General features: G+C 37.3%; 2 protein-coding genes across 5 annotated transcripts; one reads left to right on the forward strand and one right to left on the reverse strand.

Moving 5' to 3' along the window:
* Window positions 1–113: 113 nt before the first annotated feature.
* LOC111021191 (uncharacterized) lies at window positions 114–14029 on the reverse strand. Of its 2 annotated transcripts, none has more exons than XM_022298054.2 (20): window positions 12523–14028; window positions 11633–11836; window positions 10819–10923; window positions 10670–10735; window positions 10428–10592; window positions 9932–10006; window positions 9685–9839; window positions 9374–9509; window positions 7005–7074; window positions 6805–6932; window positions 6622–6678; window positions 5861–6046; window positions 5661–5753; window positions 2204–2289; window positions 2054–2120; window positions 1913–1979; window positions 1703–1839; window positions 1293–1384; window positions 1115–1181; window positions 114–677 (listed from the first exon to the last, which is right to left on the reverse strand). In XM_022298054.2, exons 1-20 carry the CDS (start codon window positions 13753–13755, stop codon window positions 516–518), a joined length of 3351 nt encoding a protein of 1116 aa, XP_022153746.1. In that variant the 5' UTR covers window positions 13756–14028; the 3' UTR covers window positions 114–515. The 2 variants fall into 2 exon arrangements, with proteins under 2 accessions (XP_022153746.1, XP_022153747.1); XM_022298055.2 differs by lacking the exon at window positions 114–677 and adding an exon at window positions 720–831 and having other exon boundaries at window positions 12523–14029.
* A 3578-nt stretch (window positions 14030–17607) lies between these two features.
* On the forward strand, window positions 17608–23321 carry LOC111021274 (alpha/beta-Hydrolases superfamily protein). 3 transcript variants are annotated; one of them, XM_022298166.2, is made up of 8 exons: window positions 17608–18089; window positions 18176–18268; window positions 19972–20180; window positions 20866–21010; window positions 21082–21154; window positions 22105–22251; window positions 22332–22457; window positions 22997–23321. In XM_022298166.2, exons 1-8 carry the CDS (start codon window positions 17839–17841, stop codon window positions 23090–23092), a joined length of 1140 nt encoding a protein of 379 aa, XP_022153858.1. In that variant the 5' UTR covers window positions 17608–17838; the 3' UTR covers window positions 23093–23321. The 3 variants fall into 3 exon arrangements, with proteins under 3 accessions (XP_022153858.1, XP_022153859.1, XP_022153860.1); XM_022298167.2 differs by having other exon boundaries at window positions 20866–20913; window positions 21066–21154; XM_022298168.2 differs by having other exon boundaries at window positions 17949–18089; window positions 18176–18308.
* The last annotated feature ends 350 nt before the right edge of the window (window positions 23322–23671 follow it).

The following is a 23671-nucleotide window of genomic DNA, read 5'->3' on the forward strand; positions in this document are numbered from 1 at the left end:
CTTGCTTTGCATGAGCGTCCACGATGTGCGAGCCTTATTAAATATAGGATGCAGAAGAAAAAGAGAGGCTAGGTAGAGTTTCATTGCTAATTGGAAATGAAATTCAAAGCAAATAAAAGAAGCACAATCCAAAATTCATTTGATATATTCTTAAACTGCAACGAAAATTTATAATGACAATGATACTAGTAAATAGGACCAGAACAAAACTGTAAAAGGATTGCCTCCGTGACAACCCATCCACCCGAAACTAGAAAACCACAATAACCTCGGGCCTAAACCCACTTAGAAATAAACAAATGAAATATACACATTTTTTTAACACATTTCTTTTCAGCAATGATGACGTTCACTCATCAAATGACAACGCCTCCCTGTAAGAGACTAGACAAAACTCATGCTTGACCAGCATTTTATGGCAAAGAATGGGGACGAATATATTTCACACGCAAACAAGAACAGAAAAAGTGTGCACCCCGGGGGCAGCAGCAACATCCAGAGTCGCCTTTAAGAGACTACGAGAGGATAGACTGCAAGGCAAGTTGTTGCTGGGGCTGCAAGGAGGACCAAGTTGAGGCCAAAGTAGAAGGCGGCAAATTCTGTTGCATCTGTCTCAGCAAATTTATCATTCGGCTTGCAGTTTGCTCCGTTGCTAAATCCTTGCCCGCACATAGTACCTGCACAAGCAATTAGTCCCCTCAAGCAAAAAGAGCGATGCATGAAGCCACTTGACCATGTTATCTAAAAATGCACCAAGTAGCATCTCATTTGCTTATACAAAAAAGATACAGGCCATAATGAACAACTTTGCACACAATTATTGTTGAGGGTCTGAAACTATCTTATCAGGAATTGCAGAAAAACAGTAAGTGGATTTTTAATTCTTAATAAGAAATGCCATATCAGGTCCACAGTGGCCATGTTCCAGCAATGAATCTTACTTAGATTCATACTTTTATATAATAAGGCAGAAATTCTGTGTTTCTCTTTTAAGACTTGTTTGAAAAAATGAATGGATTTAATGGATGGGAACACCCTATTCGTCTAGTCATAGAGTCCATTTTCCACTATGAAGTATGATCACTCGAGTAAAAAATACTAACTACAAACTGACCTCGGCAAATACTGCAACTATTTTGGGAAGATATTGATTATTTGGACCCAAAAGTTCCATATCCGACCTGTATATGTAAAATTAACTTAGTGCTTACAACAATTATAATATAGAAAAGGTAATTCAAGTAAAAGTTACAAATACTACAAAGGGGAGGGATATTAGCGAATAAACTTGCCTCTCCACCAAAGAGCAAAGCTGGTCGTGCACAATTTTTGCTTCAACCAAATCACCTTTTATTGGTAAGCAGTTTAACCATGCTGGAACTACCTGTCACAACCATACACAATATGTATGAGAGACCAAAATAAAGTATCCATTCAGTCCTGTTAAAATCTTTGAAAGGTTGACATGAGTCTATATGGAACATGGATAACAATATAAGAAAAAATTGAGAATTTATTATCCGCATAAAGCAACTGAACAGGAGAAGTCCTCAAAAATTGTAGTTGTGAGCATGTCACTCAGCAGAAAAGTGTACATATATTTCTTATTTTGGACATTGTCCATTCTCCTCCAATAACAGAAAAATTAGGGTCCTACACCCACAGTGGTTAATAGTTATTACTTAGAAAAATTAAACATTACCTGAGCTGAATCAATACTGTCACGGTGAAATTGACAAATTTTCCCCAGAGCCGAAACAGCATTGTCATATGCCATTACGTTTTCAGGTTGTAGAGCATTAGGGTGTCGTAATACAACATTTAACCTTGACAAAGCCTCTGCAGAAATTCATGAAAATTTGATACTCTATGCAAAAAAATAACCCTTTTTAAGAAATGTAAATTAAGTTACCTCCAACAAGTGGTTTAAATACAGATCCACCAAACTCTGCACAGACACCAAGCCCATACACAGCAGCCTGAAAAGGTCATAGAACTCAATGAGAAGGAAAATAACTAAACTCAGCACGTTAAACTGTTAGTAAGTGCACACCTGTCTAACATCAGGATTGTCATCGTTGCAAGCTTCCAGTAGGAAGGGAAGATATGTATCATAATATCTGTTGCATAACAAGAAGTCAGATAATATAAAAGCTTTTGTTTGCAAACATGGTGTCAAGAAAATGAAGTAAAGAAAGCTTACTTCAGTGCTGCCTCACGACACTGCTCTGCAACATCATCAAAGATGCAAATTGCAATTCTTCTTTCTTCCGGCGTCTTATCCTTCCCCTGCATTCCAACCCAAATGAGATTAACAAAAAAAAAAAAGTTATCAAATGGGTCCTAACTAAAAGATTAAAGATTATTCCGAATTTCCGTAGTTAATGTTTTAAACTCAAGAACTGAAGGAAATTTTGTAGTTTTTAGTACAATTGTTATTATTTCTGTGGCAAGATGCCCAGTCCTCAAAGGGCTCCACACCCACTTTTCCACCTCCAATTAATAAAAAAAACTTCAGATAAACTGATAGAAAGCCGGAAGGTATGTGAATGCATAAACAAGAAGTCCTATATACCTAAATTCCTGTATCACCAAATTAATGTTACACCATCATAAGTAACCAAAGGTATAACTAATTCCACTAGAAGGGGTTCTTACTCATGAAAGAAAACTGTGGGAATTCGGTTTGAAAAAGGATCTTAGAGTGTCTAGGGTTGGGTCAAGAGGGTTTTTTTTTTTTTTTTTTATAAGAAACATAAACCATTCTTTTGTTGATGCATTCTTGTTGAGAAAGTTTTTTTTTTCATTCTCCAACTCCGGATGAGTTTGAGGCCTCCAACAAACTATACAATCACCGCTCTCCAATCTTGAGCAATCATTCGAAGGCTATAATTACAAAAAAGCTTCTTGTGGATTGTAGCCCACCAAGAAGTCATATGATGAATGTTTATACAAAAAGAATCCACCGGAGTACTTTTATCTTCGAAGATTCTACCATTCCTCTATTTCCAAAGAAGCCAAACCAAAGCTCTAGCTGCACAATTCCAAAGAACAAAGACTTTCCCTTCGAGAGCACCTCCTCCAAAGCTCTCCAAAATAAAATCATCTATCTTACTCGGAAGACATAGGCTAAGGTCCACACTAGAGGCTATATAATTCCATACCTTACCAGTAACCGAGCAGTGTAGAAAAAGATGATCCACCGATTCTACACTTTGTAAACACAGGCTGCACACTGAGGGAGCTTTTTCTGAAGTCTGTCTGTCGTATTAATCCCTCTATAAAATAAGGACCATATAAACACTTTCACCTTTTCAGGAACTCGAAAGTTCCAAATCTGATTTGTTGTAGAGGATTGCATTTTAGAAGAAGGGGTCGTGAGCGCCATAAAAGCAGATTTTACCGTAAAAATTCCAGACCTATCTGCCTTCCACCACAAAATGTCTCTACCTTGCCCCAAAACTACTCCACCCAGCTTCTCGGTAAAGGAAGCCCATCTGTCTACTTCTCGTTCAAAAAGATTCCTTCGTAAACCCAGATCCCACGTCAACTCGTCTATCCTCCAACATTCAGAAATCGATTTCCCTTTCATAGAAGAGAGACCATAAAACTCAGGGAAAGAAACTGAGAGAGGGAGAGAGTCCACCAAGTGTCTTCCCAAAATCTAACTATGTTGCATGTGGACACTTTAAAGAACGAAAGGCTTTGGAAAGTTCTGCGATTTGCTTCTATATCAATCCAAGGTCTTCCTGTTGAAGACCCCCTCCCAACCTTCGTAGTCCAGCCGAAAGCCTCCACCCCGTAAATAGCGACTATCACTTTTTTCCATAAACTTTCCTCCTCCACAGCGAAGCGCCAAAGCCATTTCATAAGTAAAGCTTTATTTTTGAGGTTAAGGGAGCCCACCCCCAAACCTCCCTGCTTATAAGGACGGGCTGTAAAGGACCACTTAACTAAGTTTCCCGCCGGTCTGTGCATTCCTCATTCTAAATAAAATCCCGAATCAGCTTTTCCATGATCTTTATGACAACTACTGGAGCTTTTAGAATCGAGAAGTAATATAATGGTATGCTATCTAGAACCGACTGTGCTAGGGTGAGTCTTCCACCTTTAGAGAGCAACAAAGATCTCCATTTTTTAAGGCATTTGTGCGTTTTTTCCACTAGAGGATCCCAGAAATTGGAAGCCCGATGATTACCACCAAGGGGGAAACCCAAGTAATTACAAGGAAAAGACTCCACCTTACAACCAAAGCAGCAAGCCCAAAAAGCTATCTCATTTGAGCTACAATTGATGCCAATCAAAGTCGTCTTGGAAACATTTAGTGAAAAACCCGACGCCAGCAAGAAAAAGTTGATCACACCCCACCAATTTTCTAGGAAATGAGACGACAGAAGACTAAAAACCAGCACATCATCTGCATATTGGAGGTGAGTAACCTCAAGACCACTTGTAAGAGGGTTTCTTACGCCTTCTTTTTTGGATGTTGGAAAAAACCACTCTAAATTTCAACATCTTTTCCAGCTTCAGTTGAGTCATTTGGTTAACTCTTTTCCCCTCTCCTATTAGCCAAATTACATAATTCTTCACAGCTTTAACAAACAAATGAGATTGGCTTCCCTTATCCAAAATACATGGAATAACCAACTGTGACTGACGTTTTCTTTAGAAAGAAAATTGTTATTCAAACTCGAGGCTTATGCTCTCACTTTGAGAAATTCTCGAAACTATTTCAAACCAACCAGAGACCAAGTATTCAAAGTTCTTTGTCCAAAAAATAAAGTCAACAAGTTGAATGTAGATATTCATTACGATCTCCTCTCATCTCGGCCATCTGGAAGTTCAAGGTCCCGAAGAAGATCAAAGTTTTTCTTTGGTCTCTTGCACATAGAAGACTTAAAACCCAAGAGAAATTACAGAGAAAGTGCAAAAATTGGGTGTTATCCCCACCGGTGTGTTCCCTCTGTCCGATGCATAGTGAAGATTTAGATCATTTGTTTCTTCACTGTCCTTTTGCAACCAAGAGTTGGCTTTTCCTCTTAGAAACTTTTGATATCTCTATCTGCTTTCCAAAAAAGATTTATGATTGGATGAATGAGTTTCTTTTTGGTTGGGATCTTCCTAAGAAGACTACTTATGTTTGGAGATGTGCTTCAAGAGCTCTTCTTTGGAATTTTTGGCTGGAAAGGAATTCTCGTGTTTTTGAAGATAATTTCTCTACTTTTGAGATTTTTTGTAGGATTGTACAGCACACGGCCTCTTAGTGGTGTATCAATTACAGTAAATTCTTTTGTAACTACAACCTTTCCATGTTTATGCACAATTGGAATGCGGTTGGTTAGGTTGTTGTTTAGTTTTTGGTGGGGACCCAGCTTTTAGGTTGTACCTTCTCTATCAATACAAAGATGTTTCTTATCTAAAAAAGAAACTTCATTTCTCTCTAATGCCAAAATGTCATTCTGACATCTTTAAATTACTTGCGATATGAGACCAATAAACTACTTCAAGAGAAACAATAAGCCAAATCTAATTGGATCTCAGATCAATAGGCAGTTAAAACAAAGTCCATACAGGTATTTGAACAATTAGATATGGACTACTGAAAGAAAACTTCCACCAATGACAAAGTAGAAATATCTGCCCAGTTTGTCAGAACTTACCCACATAGGCGTTAGATATGTAGACAGCTCTTGAAAGAAAGGCAAGAAAGAGGCTTTGAATGTTTTGATCAAAGTCCCCAATATTTCACCAACCTGAATCAAAGGTAGTGTTCATAAATAAACAAGGTCTCGAAAAAGAGAGATGTAAAATAGAGCTCTTTTGAAATTATTTTAGTAAGCTTCAGATTGCAATAACTTACTTGATCAAAAACTTCTTCCTCTTGTTCATTTTCCTCTTTAATCAATTCTCCCTCCTCTGCATCAAAATCCTCTGCCTTAGCCCTCTCTGCTCTTTCTCTCTTTCTACTCGAACTGGCAGTAATCACCTGTTTTATCTCATCAACTATGGACCGGACTTGGCTTTCATCAAGAAGTGATCCAGATATCTGAAATGGAAAGTGACTAACAACAATTACCTTTCAATGAATGCAATAAAAGAACAACCTTTTTCAATTGATAAGAAAAATGTATTGAATAGGAACTACATAAAAGAGGGTGGGTTGGATGACTGAAAGCCCAAGCTAGGATACTTTGTTTAAAATGCAAAATTAATGGTTGATGTTGATAAGATTGCTTCAAAACCTTGTAGAAAAATAGTCTCCAACAAGAATAACATAGTTTGTTATGTTTATGAAGCTATGATATTAAAAATCAAAGCAATGAAGCACGGACAACTTAGTTTGGGTGACGAGTAGGGAAAATTTCGACACTTGAAGGATAACTAAATTTGAGCGTTAGATCTTTATTTTTCTTTCTAAGTTTTATCCTCTCCTCTTCTATCTTTGGTGGATGCAATTCTGGAACTGACTTTGATATTGAAGCCTATAGAGGACCACTTTCTCCAGAGAAATATAATAATACTAACATAAGAAATACTGAAACATCAATCTTTTCCTAACAATCTTGATGTCGATATTAAAGTTTCAGAATTGACGAGATGGTAAACTAGTATTTGTCAAACCTGTAAGCATTCATTTAATGCCTCCAGCATACTTGAACAAATCTCTGTATCATGCTCCTGCACAATAATTGAAAATTGAAGATTAAATTACTAAAGGACTAGTAGAAGATTCTATTTCCAAATGGACATCCAACATCATAAAATTTAATACAGAAGGGCCTTGATTAAATAACAATATAATACCTTATGTAAAGCTTCAACTAAAGCTGGAACTATATAATCCGACAGCTGTTTTATATAGGTCTCATTACGTCCTTGAGCAATCCCCTTCTCAACAGCTAACTTTGCAGATCGCATGAGCTCCGGCATTGCTAGAAAAAGAACAGGATTAGAGTTAGATATAGGAAATTGAAATAAGATTTCGAAGGCACAGAAGTTCCTACCTGAAACAGCTGCTTTCCTGACTTCTTCGTGAAAGTAAAATTTAAGAAGTGGGACTAAGGTTGGGGCAACCTGCACAAAATGTAAAATATCTTTCAAGCTTCATTTTACTTGAAAAGTTAAATCTTAGAACAACTTTTCTTAGGCAATTGAATAAAAGAGGTGCTCAAGTGTCAAGATTTGTTCCCATATATCGGTTTCTTTAATGTGTTGGGTAAACTTGAATCATTTCAGTCCAATAAAAGATGGCAACCCCTTTGATGCTCTTACTACCAATCGTTTGGGACCACCACCTTTAAGCTCCCTTCAAGATTATTCTGAAGACTGAGACACCTAAAACTCAAACATTTATGCTCAGTTGCTTACAAAGGCTGACACCACTGCCACAGTTCAAAGGAAATTTTTAATATTGGCAAGGCCTACAAAGTAGAAGCAAGAAGATAATACCTAGGTCTTAGGGCAGGCGTGGGTGCCCCTAGGTATAAGGGAGCAAAGCTCCAACCCCCAACTATCAAAAAGAAAAAAAAAACTAGGTCAGAAGTCTACTTAGGAAGAGGTATGGCAGTTTTGGAAGTATCAGTAATGGGAGGTACAAAGGGTAAACTATGGCTTGGGCATGATTTTAGCACGATATCAAACACTGCACCCTGCCCACCCTCAAACATTTAGTAATCTTTTAACATATTTTTGCTCTGAACTTTAGGACAAATTTATTAAAAATCCTACCATTATTAAATAATTCTATGGAATTGTAGTAATTTAATTTAGGTTAGTACATCTGATTTAAAAAATAAATAAATAAATAAATTAGTTAGAAGTTTTCTCAAACCTTACAAATGTGAAAAATGGTAGGGGTAATCAAGAACTAACCTAAACAGAGAATAAAAGATACTTCCCACCTATAGACAATAATCTTAAATACAAGGATAATAGTATTGCATTGTGAATTGTCATCGTCTCAATCCATTCATACTCCCATTTTTATGTGAATCAAGGTGAGTAAAGGTGAATAAAGATGTAGATCATTCCTCTTCTAAAAGTTGGTAGACAGTTTCCTGCTGAGAATCTGAGGCTCTCTGCATCCCTCTGAACCACTTCCTTTATTTTAAGAATAATGTTGAAAAACAAGAATAATCTGGGGGGGCCTAGGGATTGCTAATATGAAGCTGAAAAACAGAACCCTCCTTGCAAAATGGATATGGAGATTCATTACAGAGGAAACATCTCTTTGGAGGGAGGTGATCGAGGCAAAATTTGGTAAAGCATCATGGAATCTCAAACCTAACTCTACGTCACAACCTTCTGCAAAAAGCCCATGGGCTGCCATTAGAAAGATGCAAAATTTGACTTTTGACCGATTGGCCTTTAAAACCGGAAATGGAATGAATATTTCCTTTTGGGATCACCCTTGGCTGAATAGTTTGCCTCTTAAACAATCTTTTCCCCTCCTTTTCGCTTTGTCAACAAGAAAGGACGCCCCAATCTCTGATATCTGGGACGAATCTACAGGTCGCTGGAATTTGGGATTAAGGTGGAACCTTAAGGATGACGAGATAATTGAATGGGCTGATCTTAACCATAGGCTATCAGAGATTCATTTAACAGCAAATAGGGATGTTGTCTACTGGAAACTAGAAACAAATGGTTCTTTTTCCACCAGCTCCCTCACAAAGGACCTCACACGTAGCAACCAAGCTCAAACTAGCCTATACAACCTTATTTGGAAGGGAAATTGCCCTAAAAAAGTGAATTTCTTCCTATGGGAACTTAGTCACCGAGCCATCAGTACCAATGATAAGCTACAAAGAAGACTCCCTTTTATGGCTATTTCTCCACAATGGTGTATCATTTGCAAGAACAGCATGGAATCTCAACAACATCTCTTCACTTCCTGTACTTTTGCTTCTGATTTTTGGAATGTCATCCTCTTGGCTTTTGGTTGGTCCACAGCATTACCAAATGACCCTAAACTTCTCCTTGAGGCCACCTTAATGGGACACCCCTTCAAAAACATAAAAGAACAGCTATGGACAATTTCATCCGAGCCTTTTTGTGGACTACTTGGGGTGAAAGAAATCAAAAGATCTTCATTGACAAGTCACAATCTTTTGATCGTTTTTTTGATGCTATAGTGTTTAAAGCTATATCATGGTGTAAAACTTCTCCTACTTTTCTATACTATAGCTACACTTCCCTTCTGTCCAATTGGAAGTGCCTTTTGTAACCCATCTATGGGCTTTTGTACTCCCTTATATGAGCTCCATGTAATTTCATATATCAATGAAATTGTTTCTTTCATAAAAAAAAAAAAAAGAATAATGTTTCTTATTTTTCTACTAAATAAATCCAAATATATGCCATTAAAACAAACCTGATCAATCCATGGAAAAAACCCTTCCTTCAACTCATCTGCATAGCAACACAACATGTTACAAGCTGTAGCTTTTTCCTCCAGAACACTGGTCTTGATTCCTATTCTTTTGTCCCCAAGAGTAATTGTTTCCATACTGCAAAGACGTTAAACATCACCAGGATATCAACTTCCAGTCAAATACAGATCAAAACGACAGTGCAGTAGACAATAAACATTCATTAGCTAGCCCACCGTCCTGATGCAAAATATTTAGAAGTGATATACCTTTAACATGAATTATTGAATGAAAATCAACAAAATTTGCAGACCTGTCATCATCAGAGTCCTCAATATCATTATCGGAATCAGCAGATGTTATGGTTACATCAGGCTTAAGCTGTGCAGACTGAAGCAAAGGAGGCATGACCACACTCATATAAGGAAGGAAATCTTGTCCCAAACACTTGCAAAGCCGTGCCCATGCCTATAATTCAAGGTAATTTTAGCATTAACCGTGATAATTGTTTCTTCCAATAAGAAAAAGTATTTAATTTCCATTCAAAAGGTAAAACATACCTGTAACATGTAACTTGTAGTTGGATCATCTGCCTCCATCTGAGACCCTTGCAATGACATCAACACCTCCATGACCTTGTAAGGTGACAAAGCAGGCTACGTCAAATACTGAAATTGCCAAAGAGTGGTAACACTAACCCAATTTCTTCTTTTAAAAGAGTGCAGTTAAGATATATCATATATGATGGACTAGTAGTCCATCATATAAATATTATTTCTTTTGCATCCAAAATGAAAAAACAGGAATACATAGCTCATTCTTAAAAATAAAGAAATTTTGCTTAAATGACGATAGAACCATAGAACCAGAGTAATGGTAGAAGGCTAATCCTTTTGACATTGCATATGATCCAAACAGTTAAGCGAGGTCAATACTCACAAAATTTAATGAGTCCTTGTCTAATTATTTTATCAAAATGTAGACAAAAACAAATACTAAGTTAAGAAAAAGAAAAAAGACAATCTTGAGAAATCAGGCAAAGATCATAATAGCTACCTGCTTAGCGTCATCCCTAAACTTCTCCTTTCCAACTGCCATACCAACCAAACTGATGCACTCCATGGATTTCGCTCGAAGCATGCGTTTGGTCTTATCAGTAGCATTAACTAAGATGGCTTTCAGGTATGGCATGACAGCATCATAATATTTTTGAAAGTACTCCTGCAGAAACCATTATACTGTACCATCATCGATAAGAAAACGCATAAATTAACATGATATATCTTAAAAAATAATACCTGAGATGAATCGGCAACTGAAGCCAAAGCAGTTAAGGCCCCCTCTTGCACCATTTGCTTCCCGTTCTGAAAAAATGAATATTATGTTAAGGGAGTAACTAGATATAAATGCAACTGTATATTATAAATAAATTTCCTTATCAACGTACCTGTAAAAGTAACAGCAATTTGCCAACTATCCCATCTAAGTATGGTGTCAAGATGTCGGGAGTACAGTTCTCACTGAAGTTGAGGACTGCAGAGGCAGCATGAGCCTGCACAGACACCAAGAAGAGAAGCCAAAAAATGAGTACATCGTCACTAACGAGCCAATGGACGAGGAAACGCGCTGTGAAGATTAAAAGACATGTTCGTGATAGAAATAAAGCATGATTTGGAACTCTCACCATCCTTGGAAATAACATGCTTTGGGTTGTACAAGAGAAAAAAGGTTGCAAACACCATACACACAGTAAAAGCACAAAATAGATCTTAGAATTGGTTGCTGCTTCCTACATACATAGTGACAATTTCCCGTTCATAACAAATAGATATCCTTTTTCAGCAACTACTTTTTATAGTGTTCTACATCTAAAACAGAAACCTCAAAGGGCAAGAAAACATTCCAGAAAAATAATGAATAAGAACCTATAAGAATCTTCTTCTCCCAAAACAGCAAACTTAATTATATACAAGGAAAGCAAATCCCTTCATTTCCAGAAATCCAAGCACAAAAATATGACACAATGATTGACGTCCTAAGATTTTCCAAAGTATGTTTAGCTTCGAGTATAGATAAGTTTTCGCAATAGGTGAGACAAGTGAAAATTGGGAAATATAGGTTTCTTGCATTTCATGATAGCCATAGGAACAAAGGGTCCTACTAATTCAAAGCATCTCCTGAAGATTACCACGACGAGTAAAGATTAAAATCTATTCAAAATCAACTCAGAAATATTCTAGATGTTAATGGATATAACCGACCTGTACTCGAGGATTCTGGAAATCATCCATTGCTGCAGCAAGTGCAGGAAGCACCTGCTGATGGTATTGAACTTGCAGATCTGGACCCAAGTCTGTAGATAACTGCCCAATTGCATTAATAGCTGCCCACCTAACACGAGGATATGGATCTTGAAATGAGTTCAAGACCATTGCCACCACTTGTTCCAAATTTTTTATCATAACCTGCATAAAAGAAGTAGAAGTGAAAAAAGTGAAATTCAGAAAAATGTGGTCTGATAAGGAAGTAATATGTGATCGTTATACATCTATAACCTTAACATCAAATCTTTCTACAGAAGGTTTCTACAATTCCATTAGAATAATATATTAAAATAGATAAGCTGTTGAGTAAGGGGAACAGGACTCTATTTCTGAATATTCTAAAGCTCAAATGAAATGACATGCAATACACATGGAACTCTCTTTTTAACATGTCTTGCTATTAGAAATTTTGAACTAAACCAGTAGAGGTACATATGTAAAAGAATATATGCGACTTGTGGAATCGTTTCGAGTTACTAGCCCTACTATTAGCACCCCACAGTAACCTACTGTGATGAAGTGCAGAACAAACACTACTAGGTGTTGGCAGCAAAGCTGAAATTGCCAAGACTTACAATTTTAACCTCGCTGTAACAGTAAGCAACTTGCTGAACGCTTTCAAAAATAAAATTGTAGTGAATAAAAAGTACCTAAGGATCAACGATCCGGTTGCTTAACAACCGCCCAATCCAAACTCTAAAAGCTAACCCTAGCTACGCATAAAGAGATTTTAAAAAGGCAACAAAACGAATTCGACTGTGAATTCGTTTTTTCTGATTGAAATGTTGGACCAAAATAAAGATGGAATTCACGTCTAGCTTTAATACCTTTGAACAACCCTCCGCAATTTGGGCTAGTGCGATCAGTGCCGCATGACGATTCTGCCACTCTGGAGCAGCCAAATAAGCAGGAAACAGCTCAGAAGCAACAGGGACAATCGTATTGCCTCCCAGAGAAATTGCAAGCCTATCCAAACACTCCTGCCCGACACTGTAATTACTGGTTTCGCCTGCATCCTCGTCTTCGTTCTCAGCAGCGTGCCATGCCGGATCATCTTCAATATCCAAGAGTAATTTCATCAATATGGCGAACAACCTGGATATAAACTGTGGCATCTTTCTCATCATTCCGGGTGCCCGCTCCCTGGCTTCTGCAAGAGTGATCACAAATTCAATCGCCAAGTGCCTCGTTCCTTCGTCCAAAGATTCAGCTTCTGCAATTTGTAACATCGACCCCACCACATCCACTAATTGCCGCCTCAAGAACCTGGGCTCCGTCCCAGCCAATTCGATCAACAATTCAAGTGCCTCCTGCGCTGTTGTCTCCTGCCCGTTATTCAACGCCTCCATTAGCGTCCGCATCATCGGCGGCAACAAATCCTGAAACCTGTCGCGATCACCGGAGTTTGACAAGCATTGTATGAAGCTGATAACAGCATTCAGGGCAGCAATCTTCACATCAGTGCTCGAAGACGTTGACGTCAAGCACTGCAAAAACACGCCGTGCAAGTGCTTAATGTGAGGCACCAAGGTATCCCCAATATAATGCGAGAGCTGGGCAAAGATCAAGAACGCAGATTCCTGCAGCTTGGGGGAATCCGACGACACGCACTGAAACATGAAGGGCAACAATTCTGGCCAGCCGTTGTCCGGCAGTATTCCGGAAGCGAGCTCTGAGACCGTATCGCATAATTTCTTGGATATGGATTTGGATTCCTCGCGTTGAATACAGGACAGGAGTATGGATTTAAGGGATGACTGAGAGGAGGGATTGAGACGAGGCCAGAGATAGGAATCATCGCGAGTGAGCTGCTTGCGGAGGAGAACAGCAGACATGGCACGGGCCTCGGGTTGGGGAGAGAACTGAAGGAGGTGAGCGAGCTTGAGAGAGAGGGAATCGGGATCGGTCTGCTTGCACAAATTGAAGACAAGTTCGGCCTGCGATCTTTGGTCGTTAGAGGAGGACATGAGGTGGGAAAGAAGGGTTTCAAAAGGGGCAAGGTCAGGGCCAAGAATAGCAGCAAGCTGGGCTTGCTGAAGCTGCGTGGGCGGGGGATCCATTGAGAATGAGGAGTAGCAGCAACCAGCAGAGAAGTATGGCGCTCGGCGGCGGCGGCGGGCGGAGCGGTTGAATTGAATATGTATTTGAACGACGGAAGGGATAGAAAGGTGTTGGGAATTTCAAAGAAATGAAAGGGAGAAGAGAAAGTGGTGGCCGCTGGGCACTGCCCTCGCCAGTCGCCTCGCGGCACGCAGTCACACCCAGTATGATCAGTAAGCCGTGCAGCGCAGAGGCAGAGGCTGAAAGTGGATGATTTTATTGCATTTGATTAGGGCAAAGCTAGCTAAACACAGCTTGCCTCTACTTTTTATTTATTATTGTTTTTTTTTTTTTTGTTAACAATCATTACTGCTGCATCTGTTTTTGGAATTAAATCATTTCTTTAATGCAAAAACCAAACCACCTCACGCTAACTCACTCCACTTCTACTTCTCTGATTTTTCTTTACTTTACATTTTTCGAAAATGTAATGTTATTGGGTGTGAATCAAAATCAACAAATATTGTTTTGTTCTTCCTTTTTTGTTCGAGTACAGCAAATATGGGCCAACTAAATCCGTGCTTAGACCTATAAGCTATACTCATAACTACATATGGTAACTCACGTTTTGTTAAATTTAAATATAATATTTTGTGAAATGTATAATTTTATATTATTGTCGTTAGTCAGTTGGTTAAAACATATATGTCCGATCAAGATATTCTCGATTCCAATTCTCAAAAATAAAATTTTAAAACATATGGAATTTTATTTTTTCCAAACAATATTTATTTGTGATTTGTAAACAATATAAATGTGTGTTTCATTATTGACTTTATCATATGTAAATATATTTTATTATTGTAATAAATAATCATTGATATAATGAGTTATATTTTTCTTAGTTCACCAGTGGTGTAAGTTTAAAGCCCCTCGTTTTGATTGATGATATATGTCTTAATCAATTAAGCTATCATATTGGTAATATAATAGGTTATCTACTTTGCTTACTTCCTTGTGTAGAAAGAAGATAATTCTAAATTCCATATCGACGATGTGGTAGCAGTGATTGTTTTATGTAGTTCTATCTGTATTAGTGTTGTTGTTTTTTAGTATAACATATGGTGGTGGAGATCGAACTCACAACCTCTTTGTCTGAGATATGTGCCAATTACCATTAAGTTGCTCTATCTATATTTTTAGTTCATTAACCATGAGTGAAATGGAAATTTAAACGTACGACCTTACATAATGATACATTTTTATATGAAAAAAAACTCTCGTTTATAGGTGCTTATTCATTAAGATAATGAAATATTTTTTAACAAAAAGATTATGGTTTTATCCATTGAAAAATGATCGATTCAACTATCCAACTAATCTTCATAATTAAATATCTGCATGTGAATCTTATTGATTCAAAATTATCGCATTCATGTAATATGAATATAATTTAATGTAAGTGCAAATAATGTGTATTTTTTTCATAATAAAACAATCACACAATAGGTCATCCCAATTTAAATCAATTAAGGGAAAATGTACTGTTTTACAAGACAAAAATATACATCAAATTTGAAGAACGTGAATTGGTGGCATGGAAAAATTATTTTAGGTGGAGAAACTCGAAATTAACAAAACTTGCAAATTGAAGTATTTGTTTCCAGATGAGATAAATTATATTATATTTTATTATTCTTATTTTTTAATGGGCACTGGGCGGGATGGTTTAGAAAAAGGAAAAATTAAAAAGGGAAAAAGGCGGGACGATGAAAATAAAAATAACGATGAAGATTGGAGGGAGAGAAAAAGGGAGAAAGTGAAAGGTTGCTGGATCGCTCCACTGGAATTACGAATTAGAGCACCCAACTTAACTCCCACTCGCTTTCCTTCCTATTATAATTTATAACGATTATGAAAAAAGGTATTTTTTTAAGTGTTTCAATCTTAAATTACAAATTTGGTTAATATGGTTAATGGTTTAGAATTATAAATGGATAATTACACCTCTTCAAGTTTTAATTTAGCCTCGACAATTTTTAAAAATTCATATTTTGTTGGTACGGTTTAAGCTTAATTTCAATTAACCTCAATTTACTTCGGTTTATGGAGTATGAGACTTTCTCAAAGAAAAACAAAACCAACAACCGGATATGGAGATTTAAATATCGAACCCGAAGATAAGTAGTCTTATGTTTAATATTCTCATATTGACTAATTTCAATTTACGATTTTAAAAGTTGCAATCTAGTTTTATGGTTGCAATTGTTGATGTCCATTTATGAGTAGGATATGCGTAGATGCCACATGCGCCTTTGTCTTTGATACACATATAAATCTTGCACTAGTGTTGAGGCCAAATACACTATGATGCGTAAGTTACAATTCAAGTAGGGACAGACAAGTGTGCGTGTTGAATTCTCACAGGTGATTTTGTAGGGAAAATGCGGCATACTTTTGTTAGGGTTGTCCTTTTCTTTTCATATGAGGTGGCGCGAGCGTGGGGGAGGTCTTCACTCTCTTTAGCATCCATAAAGAAGAGGTATGCCGTACCGAGGGTCCACGGGGACCACCGACATTCTCTGTGTATCACTATTGTGCAGGTGCAGGACTTGACAACGTCTTACGTGGTCCTTGATGGTGTGCAACAGCTTGGATATAAGGTGTTAACACTCTACTTGCTGGTTGTTTTTTAAGAGTGCTTAACCCTGTTGTTCATACGTTTGGATTTGTTTCGGTGCTCGATCGTGTTGGGTTAGTTTCCTGACTGACCCATGTGGCTTGGTTAGCCTCCCGACGCGTCGCAATTGTTTTTATCTGATAACAATAGTCATTCCTTGCAAATTATCGGTATTGCTATCATATTTAATATATTACATGTTTTCTATTTATGTGGTTGTGTGTAATTTTCATTGGTAGTGTTGGTGAGTTGAATTAGCAAGAGACAATATAAATGGAAAGAAAATAAAATAAAAATAAACGGAGTATATATTTTTAGAGAATCTGGGAATGATTTTTTAAATTTAAGGAAATAATAAATAACAAATTGAAACGTTTAAAATAACACGAATATAAATAAAAATAAACCCAAACTCGACATAATAAAATGAATCTCCATGATTTTGGTTATTAGTATCCCAGCTCCTCCATACTAGCACATATGAAGTATAAAATCAGTGACTCGTAGACATAATAAAAGATAAGATAAATGAAAGTAAACTCATCGCTCAAACTCTTCCAACTTGTATATCAATCAAAATCAAAATCAATAATAAACTTTACAACGATACAAAATGATATATTTTTTTAATATATTTTATATTGATACATGATACATTGTCAAAATAATAGCTCAGCACTAATTGATATATATTTTCAACCAAAAGATCGTGAATTCAATTACTCATCTCATATTTTGTACTAAAAAACAAATTTTATTAATAAATATATATCTATATACAGAGAGAGAAACACTATTGTGAAATGATAAATTTGACCAACCTAAACTTAGCTCGAGCACCAATGTCTAACCAAGAAATCACAAGTTTGAATTTTCATCTCCGTCCTTTATTGTATTATAAAAAAACAAAAACTGAAATAATAAATTTGTAAATATGAGCTACATTTGAATGATTGTGTTGGTAAGAACCGGTGATTTTGACATTGCCAAAGTCACTTATATTTACATTAACGGTGAAATCATTCAGACGGTGAGTTGGAAAAATTAATTACACAAATTTTGTTTTCGAATCACTCATGGTATGCTCACTCCCAACACACCAGGTGAAGGTCAAGTTGAAGCATCTAAGTCCCAATTATAGAAGGAAAATAATTGTAAATATTTATATGATCACTACCATTAATCCCACGTTGAAAAAGCAAGGCAGGGCAAATGAGGAAGAAAAAGAGAAGAAAAAAATGGAAGAAAAGGCGGGAGCCAGAACGTGGGGATGAGAGTTGGGTGGTCCAGAATGTAGCAACACGGCGTCTTCACAAGTCACAGACTCAACTCAAAGGTTTCCTTCTTCGGTTCATGTCCCCGATACCCGCCGTTGCTCCTCCATTGTATCTGCTGTTCCCTCTGGAGAATCATATTCATATTCATGGCCACCGCTTGCTCTTCTACTCTGCCATTCTCCAAACTGCCTCTACCGTTCTCCTCCGCCAAACCAAGTATCAGCATCCATCCCTTTCTCCAACAACTCCGGTTTCCGCTCAGGGCTCCTACATTTCCATTTGCTCGGCTTAAGTCGAAGGGGACTGTCTTATCTTCTCAATTGCGCGTTCATTTTGAAGACCATGGCCTGGAAACCTCATCCGACAATATCCACTCCCAACTCCAAGTTAAAAGCCGGTAAACATTTTTTCGGGATTTTATTTCATTTGAATATCTCATCTTAGTTGAGTCGCATCGCATGACACACTTTTCCTGTCTCGCAGCATTTGGAAGTGGAAGGGTTACTCAATTCGCTACCAATGTTCTGGAGATGATGGCCCTGCATTAGTACTGATTCATGGTTTTGGAGCAAACAGGTCTACATTCAAATTTTGCTTCTGATACCACTAAATATAGGTATTACCGGCGTAATTGAAATTACCGATACTAGAAAACGTCGTTATGTCTTGAGTCATTCTTTCCAATTCGCGCTTGCTTTATTGTTCTGGATATGAAACATAGGCGCGCTTGCTTCAGTGTGTAAGATTATACAACTGTAGACGAGAATTGTACGAGGCCGTTTACGTATATGAGTTCAAATGGTCTGTCGCTGTTATTGGTTGTTGTTGGGAAGCTGCTGACTTGCTCCGTCCGTCTGCCCGACCTTTGCAAATAGAAAAACTAAACGAGAATTGAGAAGAACAGAGAAGACATGCACAAGATACAAACTGAGCGTAACTGGTGCTTGCCAAATCCCTTTCATTGTCTTAATTAGACCAAAGCTAGCCTAAAGCAAAACCGAACAAGAAAGAGTTAGCACACCTCAACAAAATCTCAAGCCTCTTATTCACAGAAGGGGAGTAATAATTACTCTAACATTGCTGTAGTATTTAGCTTGTTAAGAAAATTTTTGACGTGGTGCCTAGAGACTCGTGTTGTCTATTGATTTCATTTGGCTGAAGGTAAGTAATTTTTGGAGGCAGGGCTTCCACCTTAACCTATGATAAATTTGTTTGAGCACCTAGCTGAGCCACTATTTTGAGGATAGTTATTGACCATCCCATCCAAGTATAAGAGTAGTACCACACCTTGGGATGAGCTCCCTCACCTACCTAGTTGAGCATGGGCATGGTATGCTGGTCCCCGTTACTTTATTAAAAATGGCATTTAACTTACTGAAATCGGTGTTCCATCCAACTATGTTGCATTGCAAGTCATAGCTCTCCTGTAAAAGTTGTAAGGATTCCCTAAAATGACGACCCTAGTCCAATAGCTACATTTTCCCATCGAGAAAGGGTAGCATAGCTGGTATAGTAGTTATATCTGAAATAAATTAAACCAATTGCATTGGAAAGAAACTTCCAAGCTAGAAATAGCTCTTGACGTGCAACATGTTATTTGAAAACCTCACTAGCCCAACTTAACGACTCAACTAGATGCTTGGATGGATTCACTCTAGGCCGAGGAGTCACATGCCTTTGGACATTACTTTTCTTCTGCTAATGAGCGAATGACGTGTGTCCCTTGACACCATCACTGTCATTGACAAACTAGGCATCGTAGCAACGATAGACTAATCATTATTACTCTAGAATAAGCGGCTGAGATCATGGTTGAAGTACACTAATTCTCCCTTTGCTTGGCCTACTTTTATTTTCCTGTTTGCGATGGTCGGATAGTGTTGACGTGGGGTGGATTAGCTGTTTGAACAACTTATGTAATCGTTGACCTCTTGTCAATTGGATAGTTTCCTAACAAGAAATCAGCAACAATACTTGCCCCATTGTACAAGAAAAAGAATTAGGTACAAGTGCTCACCCCACTTACTTCTGGACCAATCCTTCAGGGAACTGTGTGACTATTATAAAAAATTTAAAAGCATATATTTGTTTGTTTTAATTACCAAACTGTTGGTACTATCTATCTAATTATTTTCTTTAATATTTTGATAATGTCTCTCAAAAAAAAAAAACGTGGGACTTAACAACTGGTTTCAATCTTTAGTAGCGAAGAAGTAATTGTCCTTGAATCTCGTTCCATATGCGAAGTTCAATGCTTGATGATTTGTCCTCCTTTTCAGCGACCATTGGAGGAAAAACATTTCTGCCCTTGCTGAATCACATAGAGTTTACGCTCTTGATCTTATTGGTTATGGATACTCAGACAAACCAAATCCAGATGTAGTAGGAGAAAGCTTTTATACATTTGAGACATGGGCTGCCCAGCTGAATGACTTTTGTGTTGACGTGGTTCAGGATGAAGCATTTTTTATCTGTAATTCTATAGGAGGTGACCATCTCATTTTTGAAGACAAATTATTCCTTTTTATTTAGCTATGACATCCAAACAAATCTTATCCTGACACATAGCTAACTACAAACTATTTAAAGGAGCCATGGTCATTACCCCCCGCCCTGTTGGAAGTGTCATTTTTTATTAGGGTCCAGCATTGGTTCATTGGTTTCATTTCTTTAAGAACCTGGTGAATGAACTTAAGTGATAAAATCTGGTTTGGACTTTAATACATTTTTCTGTACAAAGGTTCTTCATTTAAAAACCTCCCTATCTTGTTATGGTCCTTAACATATATTTGATAAAATCAAGTTTGGACTTCATACATTTTCTATGCATTTTCATGTACATGTTATTCATTGATCAGTATTTCCTCCATCATCGGCCGTCTGTAGGACTAAAATATATCCTTGTCCATGAGAATGACAGTTTGAGTGGATAGACTCTTATATACTAAAAGCTCTCCATCTGCTTCACGTCTATCTTAATTTTCCTTCATTTTCCGATGCATGATAAGACCAATCTTGTGTTCACACAGGACAATCTCTTTCAAAAAATTTATATCATCACATAACTAGTGTCAAAACATTGGGCAATAAGTGTGTAAATATTTTTCTCTTCATCTGTTATCCTTTTCTTTCTTACCATCTTTCTTAAAGTTATTGGACGTATACTTTTGCAGGAGTAGTTGGTCTTCAGGCAGCAGTTATGAAACCGCAGATCTGTAAAGGTATTGTTCTTCTAAATATTTCTCTACGTATGCTTCATATTAAGAAGCAGCCTTGGTATGGGAGGCCATTGATCAGATCATTCCAGAGTTTGCTGAGGTAAAAGACATCTCATAGATCATTTATTGAATTTAGATTGAAGTTGTCATCGAAGGTCTCCACTGTTGCAGAAATACTGCTCTAGGAAAATACTTCTTTAGAACTGTTGCAACCCCGGAATCTGTGAAGAATATTCTTTGCCAGGTATTATTTTTAATTTTTTACTTTGACAGAGATCTTTTTTTTTTTTTTTTTAATATTTTTTCTACTTAAAGGATACAATTAGATTAAGAACAAATTTTTTTTGTGATGGATATCATCAGGTAAATATATGCACTGAAACTTCAACAAAGTAATTGTCTTGGCTCCTTGATGTATGAAAATTTAGAAACCAAATATGTTGTGATTGTTTTTTTCTCCGATTGCTCCTCGGTTCTAACCTTGATATGCTAGAAGTATTTGGATTAACACGGTGTTAGCTACTGTATGGTGCTTGTGGTTTGAGAGAAATTAAAGAATTTTCCAAGGGACTGATAATAGTTTAGAGAGCTTTTGGGACCTTCTGAAGCTTACTCCTCTTATAGGCGTACCCTGTAAATTTTTTTTTTTTTGTTAACTGCGAGCTTTTACACATTTATACCAATTGGGAGCCTTTTTTTTATAATTCAGTGGCTTTGCGAGGATATTTCATCTCCCCTCTTTTGTACCTGCAAATATATTCTTTGTTTCTTATCAGAAAAAATATGTTGTGATTTTTGGTTTTTTTAGTTATTTTGATTACTATTGGAACGATTATCAGGAGTTGTTAGGTTATCATTCTATTTTTACAAGATTAGTACATGGAAGTTTATTAGCAATTTCAATGAGGATTGTATAAATATAAGTAGAGCTTTGATTTTATTAAGTTTTGACTTGGGAATGAATTTGAGTTTCAATGATTCGTACTGTCAAGATTCGGATGTCCAGATAGCTTTAGTTACTTTTCTTTTACATTTCCTTGTTTATTTTATTTTTCTCTGTACTACTAACTCTCCCCGTAGAAAAAAGATGAAATTATTATAACGATATTCCTGCATTCAACTGTTTTACACTAACAAAAAAAAGGCACATTTCTTTCTTGGCTTTGTGACTGCTATTTTGTGCGTTTCCTTCAGTGTTACCATGACACCTCCCAAGTTACAGATGAACTAGTGCAAATTATCCTCAATCCCGGATTGCAGCCAGGCGCAGCAGATATCTTTTTGGAGTTTATTTGTTACTCAGGCGGGCCCCTTCCTGAAGAACTTTTGCCTAGAGTAAAGGTTGGCCTCTAATGTTGGTACTATTTGGAACTACCATTTCCTCCGTGCCAATGTGCTTTTCTTATTTTTCTCTTCTTCAGTGCCCTGTATTGATAGCATGGGGTGACAAAGATCCGTGGGAGCCAATCGAGCTTGGAAGAAATTACAGAAGTTTCGAATCTGTGGAAGATTTTGTTGTCCTTCCCAATGTTGGACACTGTCCTCAGGTATCTCTCGCACTCTCTTCCACGCCAACCGGCTTTACTTTTTTCTTCGTGGGGTTTTGTTAGGAACTTGGATACTGTAATGGAAGATGAAAGATAAGAAAATACAGTAGCTCTCTAAAGTGATTTGAGATAATTGGGCCATTTCCTCTTGAATTGAACACAGTAAGAGAAGACTGAACAACCGCATAATATTGCGCACCTTTCCTAATACCCAATCCCCTTAAAATGAATAGTCTCTAACAAACTCCTAACAAGTTCTTAGTTGCGCTTTTGAGACCTTTTCTCAATTTTTTTAGAAACATGCTACATAAAATGTTAAAAGAATAAGCATGATATAAGGAATTGTGTTGAGAGTTGAGGTTTTAATGGTCTAGCACTCAGTGACAATTGGAAGATGAGAATCATGGGATTGCACCACACAATCCTTTGTTTAATAAAAGGAAAGGAGAAATCTGATATGTATCTGGTGAGTTTTGATTTGTATGCAATTAATTTCTTTAGAAACTTACTGACTTCAATATCTGGTGGCATCAATGAAGGACGAGGCACCTCATCTTGTAAACCCGCTCGTCAAGTCATTCGTGTCGCGTCATGCTACAAGATCTGCATCTGCATGCACATCCTCAGGCGTATAATCATCTAGCACCCGGAGAATCAGCTCTTGGTTTTGAAACCGAAAGTATGTCTTATAATCACCTTGAAATGATTTTCCTCAAAGGGCAACATGCCTTGCGTTGCACAGGATAGCTGCGTCCTGACAAACTTGTGGTTCAATCAATCTGTACAGCAGTGCGAGGATATTGCTTGTACGCCCCCCCACACCATATTCATATATAATTATATATAGCTGCGTTAGTTTGTTTATGTGCCAACGGTTTCCACTTTCGTTTAGCATTCTCATTGAAGCTCAGCTCAGTGCTTGTGCTTGTTCTGAAATGTCATATGATATGGCGCGGGATTACAGAATTTGTGATCTACGCTGGAGAGAATACCCAGAAAAAATCTCTCCTGGTTGAAGTTTGATAATATTGGTAAACGTCACATCACTTTGTATTCTATAATCTGGCGTACATAAAAAAAGTTTCACTTGGCGGCTTAAATTCAATCGGCCCAATTCAACTTAAACAATTCGATATCGTTCTCTCATTCGTGTGGTATACTACAAATTTATATTAGCCATTTTGATCAAGTTAAATTAGCAAAGATTAATTTGA

The sequence above is a fragment of the Momordica charantia genome, assembly GCF_013281855.1.
Source record: "Momordica charantia cultivar OHB3-1 chromosome 2 unlocalized genomic scaffold, Mcharantia_2.0 BLBB01000002.1, whole genome shotgun sequence".
In the NCBI taxonomy this organism is placed as follows: Eukaryota; Viridiplantae; Streptophyta; class Magnoliopsida; order Cucurbitales; family Cucurbitaceae; genus Momordica; species Momordica charantia.